Source organism: Bison bison, unplaced genomic scaffold (assembly GCF_000754665.1).
Source record: "Bison bison bison isolate TAMUID 2011002044 unplaced genomic scaffold, Bison_UMD1.0 scf7180017864249, whole genome shotgun sequence".
NCBI classification, from domain to species: domain Eukaryota; kingdom Metazoa; phylum Chordata; class Mammalia; order Artiodactyla; family Bovidae; genus Bison; species Bison bison.
The window spans coordinates 2,414,083-2,433,686 of NW_011494821.1; the positions used below are offsets into that span (position 1 = coordinate 2,414,083).

The 19,604-nt window shown below is 43.3% G+C and overlaps 1 protein-coding gene across 2 annotated transcripts in view; it reads left to right on the top strand.

The window, feature by feature from the left end:
• Positions 1–4,730: 4,730 nt before the first annotated feature.
• The window catches only part of ANKFY1 (ankyrin repeat and FYVE domain containing 1), a 69,717-nt gene continuing 54,843 nt past the window's right edge, over positions 4,731–19,604 (top strand). For both annotated transcript variants that reach the window (XM_010847460.1, XM_010847461.1), the window contains exon 1: positions 4,731–4,816. In XM_010847460.1, the coding sequence (XP_010845762.1) occupies positions 4,807–4,816 (10 nt within the window). In that variant the 5' untranslated portion in view covers positions 4,731–4,806. The remainder of the gene's footprint in view (positions 4,817–19,604) is intronic.

The following is a 19,604-nucleotide window of genomic DNA, read 5'->3' on the forward strand; positions in this document are numbered from 1 at the left end:
TTTACCACCTGGTGCCCTGACCATGCTACATATGGAAACACAAACCTCGAGAGATGTTTCGGCTTCCTCTGTCAGAGGTGTCATCTGTGCCTTTCCCAGTGTTCATCTGACAGTGTGAATCTAAATGGCTCTACATTTGATATTAAACCACTCAGGTGACACTAATTCTGGTGGCTTTTGTCCCAGCAATGCCTCATCATTTGTGTGAGGTGAGTCCTCTGCTTTAGGGAAAGGATTTTTCTCCCTGACCACGTGCCAACTATCAACAACACCTGTATAGTCTTATGGATTGTAGAACTGTTGGCTGTTTCCTAAATTTACTCCAATTTCTTGTAAAGGCTTATCGATTTCAGTCTGGGCTCATAATGAGATGGACTATTTCCGTGGCTTTCTGGCCTCTTCTGGTGAGCTTAAAATCCAAATGAGGTTGGTTTCCGTGTCATTACAAGGTAATATCTTTGTGAGGTTTTTCGACTAGTTCTGTGATCACTTGGGTGTCATAGTATCTTTAATGGCCTTCATTCTTGGTTGTGAAATTTTATATGCTCATTCACCCTCTACAAATCTGCCCATTTGGGATTGTCATGCCTGTGTATCTTTGCCCATCTGGTCTCCAGTTGGTGGAATTACCTTTTGTGTACTGCCACTTCTCAGCATCTTTGAAATTTGACCTAATGTTGCTTCATTCCAGTTTTTTTTTTTCCTGTAATTTGTTGATTGTATTTATATGAGAGTTCTGTTGTGATGTTTACTGTATGTAAAGCACCTGGATCATGTGATGGGTGCTCTATGAATCAATAAATGATGACTTAGAGGCTGTATCATGAGCTGTTTTGGTTTTAGGATGTAGGTCTCCAAAGTAAGTTATGGTATTCTTTCTATATAAACAGCACATGATACCAAAGGGTCCACTGGGGAATCTTGATAACTAATTTTTAAAACTTCATTTAAAGAAGGAACCAGAGGGTAGGAAGTTCACTTGACTTTCAATCTCATATAATAGTCTTAAAATTTCCAGTATGAGGCCAGCCAACCATTCTTCATCAGAATTTCATGCATGCTGATTTAGAACCTTATGTAAAATAAAATGAGCACCTGTTAGAGCATTATTGGGGATTTTGTCTGTAGCCTAAACTGGCTGTACCATGAAGATAAGCTAAAAGGTAAAGAACCCAGACTCAGATGTGAGTGAACTAGAAGAGACCCAGAGGTCTCAGTCACCACCTTCCCTTCTCTAAACAGATGGGCGAACCTGACCCTGATACCTGCCCAGAATCAGTAAGTTAGTGGCAAATGAGGCAAGACCTGTGTACTTTTTTCCCCTTAATTTTTCCAAATTAAAATTTTTTTCTGAAGGATTGCAAACTCCAACAGGATTCAGGATTTGAATATTCAGCTTTTTACCCTGCATCCTTAAATATAGTTTGTATGGGTTTGGAGGTGTTGAAAGTTTGTCTCTCTTGATAGAAGTTGCCAGTGGTTTAAAGGCCTCTTCAGAAAAGAACAAGGAGCCAGATCTCTTAATCACAAGAAGAAAATCGTCCTTGAGGGAAGTTTGGGGAAAACGGTGGCTCATTTTTCAGTTTTAATTTTTCTGAAAAATATATTTGAAATAAAACTGTTATAGAAAGGTCTAGATGATGTTCCTAAACTTTAAATGTCAGTTTTAAGCATAATGATCTATTCAAGGTATATAGCAAGAGTTTTATTTGGATGCCATTTCCAATGCAGATGAACCGGTTCTTGACTATGCCTACTGTGTGCAAGTTTGAGGAAGGACTTGTTGATTTTCCATCTCTCTCTAGAGTTGGTAACACGTCACCAAATTAAAAATTTTAATTTTCTGGAGGACTGCAAACCTCAACAGGATTCAATTCTCACAGCTAAGTATTTCCAGGATAAGGAATTTTTGGTTGCTCAGTTTCAGATGGTGTAACCTGGCTGCCAAGGTAGGACAAGGCTTCTCGTTCCACTGAGTCTGCACACCCCACTGGGCTGCACTGAAACGATTAAGAAGGAGTTTGAAACCTATTCACATAAGTGAAATAAACTGAAGGTGAAGGGAAGGGCTTTCACAAAAGGCAGCCAGACACAGCTTGGACACAGGAGCTGCACAGGTCACAGACAGGTACTTGGTTTTCCCTTACCAGCAGTCTCCATTAGGAACAACTATAATAGTACTGTGTATGTAAGGAACTGTAGTAGCATGGTAACCTCCCCTTATTCCTAATGAGCACCAGAAGTCAAGTTCCTGTTCACTGAGCCTCCACTTTGTGGCAGGCTTGTGCTAGATATTCTTTTTGTAAAGGATCTAGTCAAATCCTTAGAAGGGTCCACAGGTATAAACAGGTTCAGAGTAATTTATCAAGACTGGAGCAAGTAAGTTTCATGGCCGGGATTCAGTTTCACGAACTCCCTTACTGGGTGCTTTACCTCTTAGCTCAGGAACAATTTTTCCAAGGTCAAACAGAGTTAATGTGTTGAGGCTAGTACTTGAACCCAATCCATGGGACTACCAGCCTCGTGATTGCCTCCCTCCCGTTCTACCATGAAATGACGCTGCCTCCCTAGAAAGAGTCTGTTCCCCTGTGCTGTTAAGGCAGGCAGCATTTAACTATTCCTGCACTTTATGCTCCCTGTCGGAGACAACTCCACACAGTGTTCTCTATATCAGACAACAAGATGTGAATTAGGTCCAAAATGAACCCTGTCTATATTTTAGACCACATCTAATGTAGCTCCATCCAAGCCTGTAGGGTGTAATTCGCTGAGTACTCCAGATGTTTAGTTTCACAGGTTGTTTTTATGCCAGTAAGTCTACTCAAAAGACAAGGGCCCAGACAGGGCTGTATTAATATTACAGACATCACTAAGAGTGCTTTCACTTCTGTTAGAGGGTTTCTTGAAGTTAGGCTGTGATAAGGTAGTAAAGCCCTCGAGTTGGTTAAATCCCTTAAGAAGAGTTCTTGTTTGACTGTGGGCATCTAGTCCAAGCAAAATTTGTTTACTCCTACATGTGTACTACTCTAAAGCAGAGGATCCCTGGTTTTCATCAGATTCTAAAAGGAGGTCACGATCCCCCTAGTCAAACTCCCTCTTGAAATCGATGGAGAATCTGATGAAACAGCCTACACCTTGCAGAGATTTGCCCATGGTCAACACTACAAATCAGGAGCAAAGCCAAGTCTGAACCCAGTTCTCCTGACTCCTGGTATAGCTCACAGCAACAGCTCATCAAATATTTTGAGCACCTGCTGTATGCCAGACACTAGGCTAGTGCTGGTGAAGGGGCAAAAATAAATCGTATGATACAAACCCAGCCATCAGCTATGGCATTACTTCCTGACCACTTTTAGGTTATGACCTAGAATATATTTGTACGGCACTCATAGGATAACGGAGAAGGCAATGGCACCCGACTCCAGTACTCCTGCCTGGAAAATCCCATGGATGGAGGAGCCTGGTGGGCTGCAGTCCATGGGGTCGCTGAGGGTCAGACACGACTGAGCGACTTCACTTTCATGCACTGGAGAAGGAAATGGTAACCCACTCCAGTGTTCTTGCTTGGAGAATCCCAGGGACGGGGGAGCCTGGTGGGCTGCCGTCTATGGGGTCGCACAGAGTTGGACACGACTGAAGTGTCTTAGCAGCATAGGATAACAGATGGGGCTGCCTCTGCCTGGCTACCCTAATGGCCCCAAGGGCTCACCATTCTTGACATGGAAGCACTGAGCTATGGCACCTCTGTTGGGTCTGGCAAGTATTGCCCTGCCCTCCTTAGTCTAAGCGCTGCTTGCTCAATACAGCTCTACAAACCTCCCTGTCCATTCCTCCTCCCACATCTTCAGTCTCTTGTCACATCTTCAGTCTCTTGTCACAACGAGGACACCATTTCCCTGAGCACACCACTATTCTTACACATTTCAATACCCTCTCCCCTTTCATTGCCTTGGTATCTATCCCTCATCCAGAATTCCTCCTCCTTCCTCAAAAATTTAACCCCATGACTATTGTTTGCAAATTCCTTCTCCATTCCATCTCACACCCAGTAATGCTTAACCTAAGCAGCACCTAAAATTTATCTTCAAATCCTCCCCCTTTCCCCCTTATTCTCTGTTTCTGCAGACAGGTGTCTTGAGTTCTGAAAGGCCTGAAACCAGGCCTTCCAACTTCTTTTTCTTCACTCTTTTTTGGTTCTCTTGCCTAAGAATTTCAACCATAAAATTGATGGCATCAAGCAATCTCCTTATCTCTTCCCTCTTTCACATGTATCCGCAAGCACATTCTTGTATCCTGATGTCTTGGTAGAAAACAGTGACTTGCCTGAAATCTACAGTGCATCACTTCCCCTGAATTCCTGCAGGGCATCCTGCCTCCCCAAGGACCTTGAACTTCATTAGCCTTTCCGTCTCCTTTGGCTCTTTTCTCTCAGCCTCTCACATCTTTACAAACCTAAAACCAAAGAAAACCCCTTTCTCGACCCTCTCACTGCCATATTTTCCCAAAGGAACAGCAGTGCTCGCTGCGCTCATCCTTTTCAGTCCCCTCCCTAGGGCGTGGAATATGATAGAGCCTAGTCAGGATGTGATAGTCCAGAGCCTCGAAACCACTAGGAGCAGAGAGCCAGAATTTAAGTTCCTCGGGTATCCAACTACCCCCTCTACTTTCATTCACTGCTCTTACCTCGTCTCGACTCCTCCCTCTGTCTGGCCTCCATGACTCTCGCGAGACTTGAGGGCCTCCGTTATGCGCCGCTCCAGTTGAGCGGTGCACATCTCGCGAGGCTGAGGCAGGGCCGGGCCCGACATGGCGGAAGGTAGGATTTTTGTGGAGCCGCGCGGGAAGGCGCGGAGCTTTGGGGGCGCTGCTGGCTGGGCCAAGCAGCCCTGAGCGGGAACGACCGGGCATGGTCGCATGGGGCACAGCGGGTCTCGCGAGCCTTCCTGTCCAGCCTCTGCCGGGCGCCTGGGGCGGGGGTCTCGAGCGCTATTCCTATGGCAACGCCCCTCCCGGCGTCTCCGACCCCAGGGGACCGCTGCGGGGTCCAGAGCCGGTCACTAGGTCGCGTGCCGGGACTGAGTGCAGCTGCTGGGATCCCCAGGGCCGCCGGGGAGGCTCCTTTGATTACCAGCGGCGCTGGGACGGCTGGGGAAGTAACACTTCTTAAGAAATCGAAACTGCTGTCCTGGCAGGTCCCACATCCGGAAGGGGTATATCCCTTGCCTGCGGAAGAGCCTGGGACTCTTCCCGGGGTGAGGGTCGGGGTGAGCCAGGGCTGTCACTGGCCGACGCGCCAGACGGGCGGGCGCTGTAGGCTCTGGGCTTCCCAGCAGCTCCAAGAGATTCGGGTCGGCTGGGGTTCTTTCCCCAGGTTTAGAGATGTGGACAGGAGGAGGAGGTTTGCTAGTTAGAGTAGTTGGCCAAGGTCACACTGCTCCTAAAAGATGTGCTAAACCAGACCTCGGCTCCTTTGCCTCTCAGTCCTGTCCTTACTGTTTGCTGCTTTCTGGCGCTTTCTTTATGACACTGCAGGTAAAGGCAGTTTGGCTTCTCCCATTCTGTCTGCCTTAACGTAGCAGTATTAGAATCCTTCATTGTCAAAGCCTTGTACAGGTTGGGGGAAAGAAGACCCAGAGATGGGAGTTAGCTGCCAGGGACCCTAAAGTGATGCTGTCGGACCTGGCTAGTGTGCTTCTCGTGTTCACCCCATTATTGGAGGAAAACACTGCTTCTTCGACTAAATGATTGCGTTTGGATGCAATAGGCTGGTGCTCCCGCCTCGCCTATTGATTTTGAGCTAAGCTTTGTCTGAACCCGTCTTTACTTGAATTTTCTCTTTGGGCAGCACCTGACAGTTTGCAGCTTTTCTCATTTGATTAGACTTGGCAACAGCCTTGTGAAGGAGGTCTGACATGGATGTCATTTGCACTTTATAGATAAAGGAAATGAGGCCAGAGTTCTAGAGATACCCAGGACCAGTACCCACTGTTGGTCTGCTCTTTCTGCCAAGCTATACCCGCTGTGGGGGAAACATCAGATAAATATTGTATGAAAACAGAGGAGGATTAAGAGGAATAGAAAGAAAGCTAAGGTATCCCCTGAAGCTAGTTTTTTGGATAAATCAGAGTGTTGTTTAATATTGTTTTAACACAGCGGGCAGCCAGCACAATGGAGCTTGTTGCCCAGAGCAGTGAATTGGAGTGGAAAGGTTCAGGAAGGCTTTAGGTGGGGTGACATTGTCCAGCACCTTTACATCAGTTAGAGAAGTTGAATGTTTTGGGAGTACATTACTGAGATTGAAGTTGTAGAGAGCAGCTGGGTTTTCATTCAGCAGTTTTCCTGAGCACCTGCTGTGTCTGCCAGTCTGATTCCAGCTTGAGGAGCTCCTACTAGCAGAATATGCTGATCCATAATCCTGCAGGTGCCTTGAGATTTGTGTTAGGGTAACCTTGAGAGACTTCCAGCTCCTGGAGAACACACCTTAAACAAAGCATCCTTTCAGGGTTAAACTGGCAAGGGAGTACAGATAGGTAAGCCTAGTCAGGAGGTTCTGACTTGACAGTTTTTATTGTCTTTTCTGTGTTCCAGTTTCCTCCTCTGTGTTCTGATTTAAGCTTTTTGGAAACAATGTCGCAAATTTTGGGAAGATTCTGAGTGGATCATTCTAATCCAGTTAGCTCATTAAACTGAGGGTGCTTGTTATGTTCAGGAAGGAAAGATTAGCTGGACAGTGTTTTGCCGGGGTGTTAACTTGTTTAATGCTGCTTGTACTTCAATCAGAATTTATCCAGCTGGCTATGCTTGTTTAGAAACACTCATTTACATATAAGCAAATAGCAAAAAATCCGTGTCATGTAACAACTGGATGCTCTGTAAGCACACTCTGTGGGAACCTCCCTGATAATGGTTTTCCTTTGGTGATGCAAGTGTGTGAGCCTGTGGGAAATGGCACTTAGCAATAGTAAACACAACCTGCCTAGACTGACTTATACAGTAACTTCTTAGTGGGACTTGTGTGGAAACCAAGCTTCTTTCCTTCCATCCATCCATGGATATTGCTTTGACTGTATATATTTAAGTAAAGTCCTAAAATTAATTTCAATTTCCACTCTACTTCCCTGAAGCTATCCTGCTAATTGAAGTGTCCTTCATCACTTGGAAAAGTCCCTCCAACTTGGTCTTCCTGCTTTTACTTTTTCTCCCTCATTTTGCTTCCCCACAACCTATTTATACTGTTTCCAGGGTTCCCTTTAAAACATAAATCAGATCATGTCTGTCTCATTCTTTGCAGTACACCTACCTTCTCCATGCCCTCCCCACTTCTGTGGCTCTCAGCGATCTTATTCCAAAGCCTTCCAGTGACCTTCAGGTCCCAACAGAGTCTGACTGCTGGTTAACACTGTTACCTTATTTCTTTATTCACGAAGATTTTGCCACACTAATGTCCTCGCTAATCTTCGTACATTCCCAGCATGCTTCAACTGCAGTATCTTTGTCCTGCAGTTCCCTTGGCCACAAACAGTCTTCCTCAGTTTCTCCATATAGCCAGTCGACTTGTATTCACTCAGGTGTCTGTTCAGTTCTCACCTCTTTAGAGATAGTCCCTAGATTTTGTTTGTCTTTTAATTCCCTTGCTGGAATATGACCCCCCACAAGGGCAGAGACTTTTTCTATTTTGTTCACTGCTGTACTTCCCAACTTAGAATCATGCCTGTGGTTGAAGGAATGGATAAATTATTGAGTGTCATTTACCAGACATCAAGAAGAGTTACTGGGAATTCCCTGGTGGTCTGGTGGTTAGGACTGCTCACTTTCATTGCTGAGGGTCAGGGTTCAGTCCCTCGTTGAGGAACTGAGATCCTACAAGCTGTGTGCCTTGGCCAAAATGAATAAATACATAAAATCTAAAAAATGAAAAGTTGTCTGGATACATCCTTAGTCTCTTGTCCGGTAAGCTGCCTGGTCCAGGTATTAATGTGCTCTGAAAAATATCAGGCTGCTGGGAGCTGCCTAACCTACTTTTCATCCAGCCCAGTTTAGTCTTAGCAGTCGTGCAGTATTTAAGAGCTCAATCTCTGCAGGTGGACATGGGTTTGAATCCTAGTTTTACCAAGCTGTGATCATAGGCAAGCCAATGAATTGCTCTCAGTCTCAGTTTCCTCAGCTTTGAAAGGGGGATCATCTCTATCTCAAAAGAAATAGTGTCTCAAGAACCCTTTTATCACAGTGCCAGACATTTTGACCTGCCACACAGTCTCTCTCTTGTTAAATCTTAGTAGGCCTGGGACTTACAGTATTTATTGAACTCCACCTGGTAAGTAAGACACTGTAGGGTGGAGGATGGGATGAGCTTGGAGTTGGGGTGGAGGGAGAGGTACAAAAGAAGAGCCAGACCTAGAGCCTTTTCATAGGGAATGCAGCAGTCCGGGAAAGGAGGTGAAGAGCATGTGTGTTAGAAATTGCATTGTAGGTTAGAAAGTGAAAAATACGATACTCAGGCTAGGAAGAGATGTTTTAGAAAAGTGGTGTGGGGAGTGTTTGGGGTGTTGGGAAGCCTGTACTGCAGGAGATAAACTGGGCTTCTCTGGGCTGGGCTTTGGAAAATAGGCCTCTTTTGGACATGAGTTGGGAAGAGGTCACAATTCTCAGTGGAAGGAATAGCAGGATCTGAGGTTGGAAAAGTATGTGACAGGCCAGATTATGAAGGGATTGGTTAAATAAGCATTTAGATTTTACTCTGTGGGCCATGGGGTAAGGCTACTAAAAGGTATCAGCCAAGATAGTGACATGACTAGAATTGTCTGAGGCAAGTGAAAAAGGCTGTAATGTAGAGGATGGATTTGGGAGGGAGGGAGGTTGGAACAGAGACTGTAGTAACTGATGACGAGTCCTTTGGTAAGGGTCACTGGGCTTGGTGAGGACTGATATGAGAGACATTCACTATAGAGGGTGTAAAACAGGGCTGGTGAAACCTGTTTGCATGTTGACAAGAGGGTTAATATCAAAGATGACTCAAGGGTTCTTGTCTGGGTGACTCAGATAATGGCTGGGGTGTTGACAGGAAGAGAAGGAACAGATTTGAAAACAAATATCTTTACCTCAGTTGTGGACAGATTTCACCATGCCCAGTATACCTTTAGAGGATTATGGCTTAGCAAGCAGTTGGAAGTATTTCCAGTCAGACTGGTGTTTGTGTGAAAATTAGCTAGTGAGCTAGTATTTGTTGAGTATTTCCTATGCAGCCAGCTCTACCTCTGATCAGTGCTACAGAGTGAGGTTTTGAAAAATGTGTAAGTCACACCACTGACTTGTAGACAAGTCTTATCAGTTGAATCACAATCAGGAAAAAAGTATTTTATGGAAAATTCCATGGACAGAGGACCCTGGTGGTCTACAGTCCATGGAGTTGCAAAGAATCAGACATGACTGAACACACAGCACACACACACAGGCAACTGTGCTGGGGGTGGCAAAGTGAGCAACACAGTCTCAGCCTTAGTGGAAGTGCAGCCAAGAGGGGAAGGCAGAGTTTCTCATGTTGTACCTTATAGTTTACTGAGTTTTCTCCTTTGCATCGATGATGAGTCGTACCACTGTCCAGCTGAATGCTGAAGGTCAGTAACCTAGTGGTCATCCTTGTTGTTCAGTCGCTCAGTCGTGTCCAACTCTTTGCAACTCCACGGACTGCAGCATGCCAGACTTTCTAGTCCCTCACCAACTCCCGGAGCTTGCTCAAACTCAAGTCGGTGATGCCATCCAACCATCTCGTTCTCTGTCATCCCCTTCTCCTGCCCTCAGTCTTTCCGAGCATCAGGGTCTTTTCCATTGAGTCAGTTCTTTGCATCAGGTGGCCAGAGTGTTACAGCTTCAGCTTCAGCATAAGTCCTTCCAGTGAATGATCAGTGTTGATTTCCTTTAGGATTGACTGGTTTGATCTTCCAGTCCAAGGGACTCTCAAGTCTTCTCCAACACCACAGTTCCAAAGCATCAATTCTTCAGCGCTCAGACTTCCTTACGGTCCAGCTCTCACATCCATACATGACTACTGGAAAAATCATTGCTTTGAAAGTAATGTCTCTACTTTTGACTTCGCCCAGCTCTGTGCATGTGTGTGTGTGTACTAAGTTGCTTCAGTTGTATCTGACTCTTTGTGACACTATGGACCATAGCCTGCCAGGCTCCTCTGTCCATGGGATTCTCCAGGCAAGAATACTGGCGTGGGTTGCTGTGCCCTCCTCCAGGGGAATCTTCCCAACCCAGAGATCTAACCCACGTCTCTTTTCATCTCCTGCATTGACAGGCGGGTTCTTTACCACTCATACCACCTGGGAAGTCCCTCTAACTGTGTAGTCAGCACCAAATCCTGTGGGTCTTACAAAGCTCTCACATATGTTTTTTCCTTTCTGCCGTCATTCTGGTAGTTTGGGCTAGTGGTTCTCAACCTGGAGAACCCTGCATATTAGAATCACCTGGGAAGCTTCTAAAAACTCAAGATTTATGCATCAGTCAGCTTCAGTGAAAATCAGTATATCCCACAAAAAATTTTTTTTCAACCTGAATCAGTATAGAATAGAAGAGGATTTTACTAAATCATTTTTTAAAACAAATATAACTACGTGCATGTATATAATATTACACATATACATAAATAAACTTAGGTCATCTTTCCTAACTAAGAAGTCTTCAGTAGTAGGTGTTATTTGTAAATGAAGTAAAAGGATTTTTTTAAATCAACTTTTGTTAAATAATGGCTTTTCGACTTTGTTAAAGCATTTGAGTTGTAACAGGATTGCTAGCCTTTTTAAAGGGTGAAAAGTCAAAATATGAAATATCTTTTAGCACCACTCTTTTTATTATGTCCAAACTTCTTGTCTGTGTGTGTGTGTGTTAACTGGGAGGGTACAGACTGGCAGAGGTATCTTGCTATTCCTTTGTACTCTCCTCCAGATGCTATTGCTGTCTAACCCTTCCTCTTTTCTTTTTTCTTTTTTTTTTGCACGTGCCTTGTGGCTTACAGGCTCTCACTTCCCTGACCAGAGACTGAACCCCAGTACGGTAGTGAAAGGCTGGAATCCTAACCACTAGGCCACTAGGGAACTCCCTCCCTTCCTCTTTTCATTAGGGTATTTTGTGAACTTGAATTTCAACAGTAAATACATCCACTTATTTCTTTTTTGTTAAACATTTTTCCTAGAATTAAGCACTGTAGTTAGCGCTAGTAATCCTAGTGAAAGAAAAATTACATCTGTAATACATGTTTAGGCAAGTAGTGGTAGTAGTAATTCATTACCTGCGAGGATTTTATGTTTTCTGATGCCAGCAAGGAAGATAGTTTTCTCTGGGAATATGATATGTGCTTTAATGAAATATTGTTATGTAGAAGACTGAAACAAAATTATTTTTGTAGTTCTCAAAATGAGATGTTACCAGTTTTACAGTCATTTTTCTTTCATCTAATGGACATAGTTAAAGCATAGGGAGAAAGTCATTTAGTAATTACAGAATTATACAAAGAACACTAATTCAGGGTGAAAATTGGGGGCTGGAAAGAACTATAGAAATGTAGAGAAGGGAAATATCAGGGTTTTGTTCATCTAAAAGGATTTAATGAATACACTGTGGGTTAGAATTGGAGTAGGCAGGGAGTAGAAATCACATTTAAGGTAGGGAGTGGGAAGAGCATTTAATTTCTAAGTCAGTGAATTAATAATTAATAACTTTTTGTTTGATGTCCTGACGTTGAGACTGAAAATAGGTAGCATGGTACAGTGGGATGAGCATGAGCTTTGGCTTGAGATCTTAGATCATGATGTAGAACATTTTTATAATCTTAAAATAATTTCCTCGAACTCCCTTGCATTCATTCAGTCCCATTCCCCTGACCTCTGGCAACCACTGATGTGCTTTAACTGTGAAGCCTGAAATATTTACTACCTGGCCCTTCACTGAAAAAGTTTGCCAACTCCCGACCTCGAAGGAAGAGTCTTTTAAGAAGCTTTGTTGGGTCCTTTTCTGTCCTGTGACTTGGTGATTAAATTATATATATATATATTGCAATTGATGTTGGTTTCTTTTTTTAGGGTATTCCTAGTGAATATAGATTTTCTTTTTGTCCCAGGCATCTTTGGTTAGGTGAGGAGTGATGAATTACCAGAGAACGCATCAAAATATCTGACCTCCAACTGCATTGGTGAAGAGTAAATGGGTATTATTTGGGAAAAAAACATGATGAAATTGTGATGCAAGTACTGATATTCTTCACTGATACTTAGTATAGCTCTTCTGGTGAAACTGTAGGTTTATCTATTATTTAAATTTCTAGGCTTATTTTTCAAAGGGAAAGTTGGAGAAAGAGAAAAAAGAAGCCACAGCTGAAAATTAGTCACTTGATAAAGAAGTGGTAGTAAACCTTTAAACTAGACACTGTTGTGAATAGTTTAATATATCTTAATTACTCCTCGACAGCACTCTCAGATACTATTATTATTCCTACTTTCTACCTGTGAAAACCAAAGCGCAGAAAGAAATGACTTGCCAAGGTCACACTGCTAGTAAATGTGGGCCTGGGTTCCAGTCCAGGCGAGTGAGGGTCCAGAGCACACTGTCTTAAGGGCAATATCATGTTGCCTTTCTTAGAACAATAGCGCACATGTACTGACCTCTTACTGCAGGGCAGGTGTGCTTCTAAGGTCCTTGTTTATGTTTACATACTTAACCTAGGTGGAGAAGGAGGCATTTGCCTGAGGAATGACCACTAGAAAGTGCTGGGGCTGGGATCTGACTCCAGAGCCTGCGCGCCCTCACCACTACACTGAGCTGTAGGTTCTGCATTATTACTCAGAATGGTAATTGTATACTTCCTCCTGTAAGAACTTTACAGCTTGCTGGTACTTCAAGGACACGTTTGCTTGCTGTTTGCAAGCAGATGCGTTGCCCACAGAATACTGTCTCAGCCATGGCTGCTTTCTTTGTTATATCAGGAGACGGTGTGGAAGTTGCAGTGCCACTGGTTGGTGTGCTTGTGATCAGGGTTTTCTCCTGCAAAAGATGCAAGACGGGGAGCAGCTGTGATTTCATGAATGAGAGTCTGTATCCTAACACCCTCCTTTTATCTCACCTCTTCTCTGATCATAACCTTCGTAGTTTATGTCTCGGACTTCCCTGGTGGCTCAAACGGTAAAGTGTCTGCCTACAATGCGGGAGACCCGGGTTCAATCCCTGGGTCAGGAAGATCCCCTGGACAAGGAAATGGAAACCCACTCCAGTATTCTTGCCTGGAGAATCCCATGGTCAGAGGAGCCTGGTGGGCTGCAGTCCATGGGGTCACAGAATCAGACATGACTGAGCGACTTCTCACACACACACACACACACACACACACACACATTGTTGTTAGGGAACTGTTGACTGAAACAAGTGTTAGGGTCAAGGCTGCAGGTGGAAATTTGTGTCAGTAATTCTGAGAGCTACTAGGGATATTGCTGTAGATTTTGGATTTACCTGTTTGTAACTGACCAACCTAGATAGCATATTCAAAAGCAGAGACATTACTTTGCCAACAAAGGTCCGTCTAGTCAAGGCTATGGTTTTTCCTGTGGTCATGTATGGATGTGAGAGTTGGACTGTGAAGAAGGCTGAGCACCGAAGAATTGATGCTTTTGAACTGTGGTGTTGGAGAAGACTCTTGAGAGTCCCCTGGACTGCAAGGAGATCCAGCCAGTCCATTCTAAAGGAGATCAGTCCTGGGTGTTCTTTGGAAGGACTGATGCTAAAGCTGAAACTCCAGTACTTTGGCCACCTGATTCGAAGAGTTGACTCACTGGAAAAGACTCTAATGCTGGGAGGGATTGGGGGCAGGAGGAGAAGGGGATGACAGAGGATGAGATGGCTGGATGGCATCACCGAATCAATGGGTGAACTCCGGGAGTTGGTGATCGACAGGGAGGCTTGGCGTGCTGCGATTCATGGGGTCTCAAAGAGTCGGACACAACTGAGCAACTGAACTGAACTGGTATCCAAAGGAATTTACAAAGATTCCTTGAGAACATTTTTGAAATAGAACTTTTATGATCTTTAAGGGTTGGAGGAGTGCGTAACTTTCTACTCTCTGAGGCAAATGTCCTCATAGTTCCCCGCACATGAATCAGTATCCAGATTCTTTGTGACTGTTAGTTTCATTCTTGTCCCTCCTGTTTGTGAGTTCCTGTAGATACTACTTCTGTATTTTATATAGATTCCACATTTGGCACTGCTGCTGCTGCTAAGTTGCTTCAGCCATGTCTGACTCTGTGCGACCCCATAGACGGCAGCCCACCAGGCTCCCCGTCCCTGGGATTCTCCAGGCAAGAACACTGGAGTGGGTTGCCATTTTCTCCTCTAATGCATGAAAGTGAAAAGTGAAAGTGAAGTCGCTCAGTTGTGTCTGACTCTTAGCGACCCAGTGGACTGCAGCCTACCGGGCTCTTCTGTCCATAGGATTTTCCAGGCAAGCGTACTGGAGTGGGGTGCCATTGCCTTCTCTGTTGGCACTACTTTGGTGCTGTATTATTTGAAAAATGTACAAATTAAACTGCCCTTTTAAAAAAATTCTAAGGGGCAACTGCTGATCTTCCATAAGAATGATAGTTTAAGTGAAATGAAAATGCAGAACATTTATGGATGCTATAGTGTTGGTGGATTTTGGGACTCTTGAGCAAAAGTTTGGCTAGAATAAGGTGTAATTGAAACCAAGGTTAATGGGTTCAGTGTGCTTCAGGGAAGAAAAATCTGCAATCCATAGCCACAGGCAACCCCTGTGAAAACTTAGCAGCTGTCTCTTGGGCAAGTAAGATGTGACTATAGCCACCTGTTTGAACTAGCAAGATAAGGTGTCCTCTTGTTATCCATTAAATTGACTTAGGCAGAGGCAGGTGACTTGCAGGCTTCTTGCCGGTGACTTTTATGGAGGGCAAGGGTAGGTTTTGCTTTCTAATGATTTGTTTTTCTCCTGGAGCCTACTGTTGTGCCTAGCCGACAAACCGGCTGACTGATACTAATTTAAAAGGAAAATCTGACGAAGAAGGTAAATCACTGAAGCCTTTCCCTTATATTTTCTGGACCTAGTAAGCTGCAAACACTGACAGGCTTTATTTAAATTTTTTGGAGTGAAACGCCACTTGTCTGAGATGTCTTTCCTTGCACTGCCTTAAGGCCAGGTGGGCTTGCCCTGTGCTGTATTTATATGCCTTGCCAGAGTGCTTTCAGGTTTTCAGCTTGTCTTTTTTAATTGCCTGTCTTCTCCATTACCCAGCAACTTTGTGAAAAACGTGTGCCAAGATGGTTTTCTTTACTTTCACACTGGCACTTTATAAATTTTCAATGAACTGCTAGGTTATACAGTTGCTGTCTTAAGAGTTGCAAATCTCTGGATAAGCTAATGAATGAACAAAAAAAAAATTGCAGTACTGTTGATCTTCTATCTAAACAGTAGTATTCCCAGAGCAGTCTAACTGTGTGTGACCTGGGGGCTGAGCTTTTTCTCCAGGCCAGTCATCCCCACACCTGATGTCATCTAAAAGCACATACATTTCCTGTGATCCTGCTCCAGATCTGCTGAATTTGGGTGCTGTCTCTTTAGTTCAGATTGCCTAAGTGATTCTTACGCAGCCAGTCTTGGGAGTAATGTCCTCAAGAGTAGTCTGAGGCCGGAAGTGGGTAGGAGTCATGGGCCTGTCCCCTTTGTGCTCCTCAGCTTATAGTCTGGGAATTGAGCCAGAAGTGATCTTTAGGTTCCTTCCTTTCCTAAAGTTTTGTGATGTGTAAAAACCCTTACACTTGGGTATTAGAAAATTATTTACTTTCCCTCATTCTTATAATTGTTTTCCATAATCTTTAAAATTTGTATAAAATAATATATTTGCTTTCTAAGTGCACATCGATTTAATACTCAAATAATATTACAAGACTTAAAAAATAAAGTTTTGCCACCCCTCAGAACCCACTTCCCAGACTAGTTTCCCCTCTTCTCTGTTGACCTCTAAGTGATAATACTGCCATTTCTATATGGATCAATGGTAGACATTGACTGACTTTTTCCTCTGATAGGTTAAGAGTTGCCTCTTGGAGAGCATTTTTTTTTTTTTTGTTTTTTTTTTTTTTTTTTTTTTTGGCCTTGTTGTATGGCTTGCAGGATCTTGGTTCCCTGACCAGGGATTGAACCCAAGCCATGGCAGTGAAAGTACCGAGTCCTAACCACAGGACCACAAGGGAATTCCCTAATGACGATTTTTAAAAGCATGTTAGGCTTTACTCTTTGGTTTGGGAATTGTCAGTGCAGACTTGTTACATGAGGTGATGAAGCATTTAAAGCCTTGATAGCTCGTTCATTATTTAGCACTGTTTTTCCATTTCTGTTTTTCCTTTTGTTCATCACCTTATCTTTCTGATAATGTCCTATTGATTTGCTGTGATTTTAATTGATCAGTCTTAATTCCTCGGTCAATAAAAATTTGAAACTCATTGTTCTTCATGACTCAAAAAAATGTGTAAATAGTTACAATAGTTTAAATTATTTAACCAATAATTATGTAATTGTGGAAAGCATAAAAGGGGTGTGGAGGAAATGCTGACAATTTTGCATGCATGTGCCAGTTATAGTAATTTTAATTTTCACAGCAGCACCAAGTAGAAGATCCCCCTTCTTATTTTACATATAAAGAAACTGAAGCTCAGAGAGGTAAACTGCCCATGGTACCCAAAGCTAGTTACTAAACGGGCTCATATTCCCATCACTTGAAACTCCAGAAGCTACTACAAGTGTATATATCAGTTTTTTTAAAACTTAATTGATGCATAAGATACATGCAAAGAACGGCAAAACATGAGCCCAATGAATTACCAAAATAAAACTTTTATAATTTATATAAAATTATTTATAATTTGAATGTGCATATTTAAAATGTAACCACCACTGAGTTAACAACAAAAAAATAATCTTACCACCCAGAGGGCACCCCTCCTGTGCCCTCCCAGTTACCACTCTCCTGCCATTCCTCCCAAGACAAGCATTATCATGACTCCATAGATTCATTTTGCTCTGAGTGACAGCAACTTTTGGACAAAATTTGATGTCACTCCTAAATTTATATGTCCTTTTACATTTTCTGTTAACCACATCTAGAAAATCAGTGCCAGTTTTTCTTTAAAGAGGCCACCAACTTCATATCTTTCTCTGTAGGAAAAATAAGTATACATTTTGTAAAATCACATGAACTTACTGCTTTGTGCATCTCCATTTCAGGTAAATAATTGCAATTTCTTGGCTCTTTAGTCCTAGTAACTATAAATAACTCTTCAAAACCAGTGACCTGTAAATTTGTCACACCAGAATAGAAGTGTAGATATGAGTCCTACCAAAGGAATTTTGTAGTTATAAATGCTAAGATTTGAAAAATATTACAGTAGAATCATTGTAAATACTATTTTCTTTTAGCCAGTGGGTTTTTTTTTTTTAAGCAATATTTGGCATAAAAATTAGTAGGCTAAATAAATTGCAGTATTTTGAAAAAAATTATAGAAATTCTCATCTGATACATAACTCATAAGCACAGTGATCAGCAGCTATAAGCAAATTTTCATCTTGTAGGTGCCTTCTACTTTGTTAGCCCAGGAATGCTGATTTACACCTGAGATAATATCTAGTTTATATTTAATGTAGATCTTCTACATAAGGAGAAAAAAGTTCCCTCTTGTATGTATGAAGATAAGACTATTAGTATTTAAGTATTTAAACAAGTTTCTCTCTAAATACTTTTTCATAACTATGAAAGCAGCTGCTGCTGCTGCTCTTGGTTCAGTCGTGTCCGACTCTGTGCGACCCCATAGACAGCAGCCCACTAGGTTCCCCCGTCCCTGGGATTCTCCAGGCAAGAACACGAGTGGGTTGCCATTTCCTTCTCCAATGCATGAAAGTGAAAAGTGAAAGTGAAGTCGCTCAGTCGTGTCCGGCTGTTCGCAACCCCATGGACTGCAGCCTACCAGGCTCCTCCGTCCATGGGATTTTCCAGGCAAGCGTACTGGAGTGGGGTGCCATTGCCTTCTCTGAACTATGAAAGCAGAACACGTTTGTTATAGAATACCTGAAATGTGCAAGAAAGTGCAAAGAAGAAAACAAATCTGATATTTTGTGGTATTTGTCGTTCTGTTCCTCATATATTTGAATGTTTATAATAAAATTGAAATTATAAAATATATTTAGCTTCACAGCCTCATTTTTTGTTACTATAATTTGAATGTGTGTATTTAGTATTACATATTTCTTTGAAAACAGTAATAGTTGCATAATAACTTCACTCTCATGTACCACTTATTCCTGTTTTTTGAATGGAAACATCTCTTTTTGAACTGGCATAGGGTTGGAGCCATACGAGTGAGTGGGAGACATCCAAGATGACTCCCACATCTCTTCTGCAGGTAACTGGGAGAGATGGTGTGTCATTTATTAATACAGGGACCATACGAAAAGCAATTTGCTTGAAGCTAAGAAGAGAGATCTGCATAGAGAGAAGGGTCTACGGATCACTGGCGCTAGATTTTGGTTTTAACCACAGACCAAGGATCTGATATAGCTGCCTTGGAAGATGGCACAGTTGAGAAGGCCAGGGGTAGACCTCCTGGGGAATATCAGTGGTGGAGGGTTTGGAGGGATGTGCAGAGAAGCATGTGGAAGTGACAGAGCACCAGAATTGGAGAGAAGGTGGCATGGTGGTGGTTGAAAGAAGAAAAAAGCAGGATGGACAGCAGTGTCCTGTGCTGAGAGGAGTACCACTGGCAAGTGTCTTAGATTTGGCAATTAGAAGGTCATCATTGAGAGGGGCTTCAAGGGGGTAGTGGGGACAGAGGGAGGGAATGGCAGGGTGATAGTGTGTGAGGAAATGTGTGTGGTAGCTAGAGATGGAAGGGCAGAGGTGGTCAGATGTGTGAAAGGAGAGTTTTATTTTACTGTTGATAGAGACCTAGGCCGGTGTTTGTGCTGATGAGAGGGTTCCAGCTGAAAGAGATTGAAGTTGCTGGAGCTGGGGCGGTTGATGATAAAGCAAAGGACCTGGGGAGAGTGAAGGGTTTGGAGCAGAGGTGGAGTGCGTAAGCTTGCGTAGGAGGGAGCTGCAGTCTCTGAGAAGGCAGGGGGTAGACGGGAGTAGCTTTTGGTACAGTGGGGATTGTTGGCAGTTGCTCAGTTTTCTCAAGACGTTGTCAGAGAAGGTAGGAGATGGCCCTGAGGGCTGTGTCCAGATTTGGGGTTTCTGTGGTGGGGAGTAGAGGAGTGAATGTTCTGTGGCCCAGAGGATGACCACAGCAGCACTGTAGTTCCATGGATGTGATATTCATGATTGCCTGAATCCCCACCAAGACTGCAGGTAAGAGAGAAGTTTCTGGACTTTGCTTCCTCAGAGAAGCCTTCCCTAATGTCCTAAGTTAAATTTCTCTGGTGCACTGGGACGACCCAGAGGGATGGTATGAGGAGGGAGGAGGGAGGAGGGTTCAGGATGGGGAACACATGTATACCTGTGGCAGATTCATTTCGATATTTGGCAAAACTAATACAATATTGTAAAGTTTAAAAATAA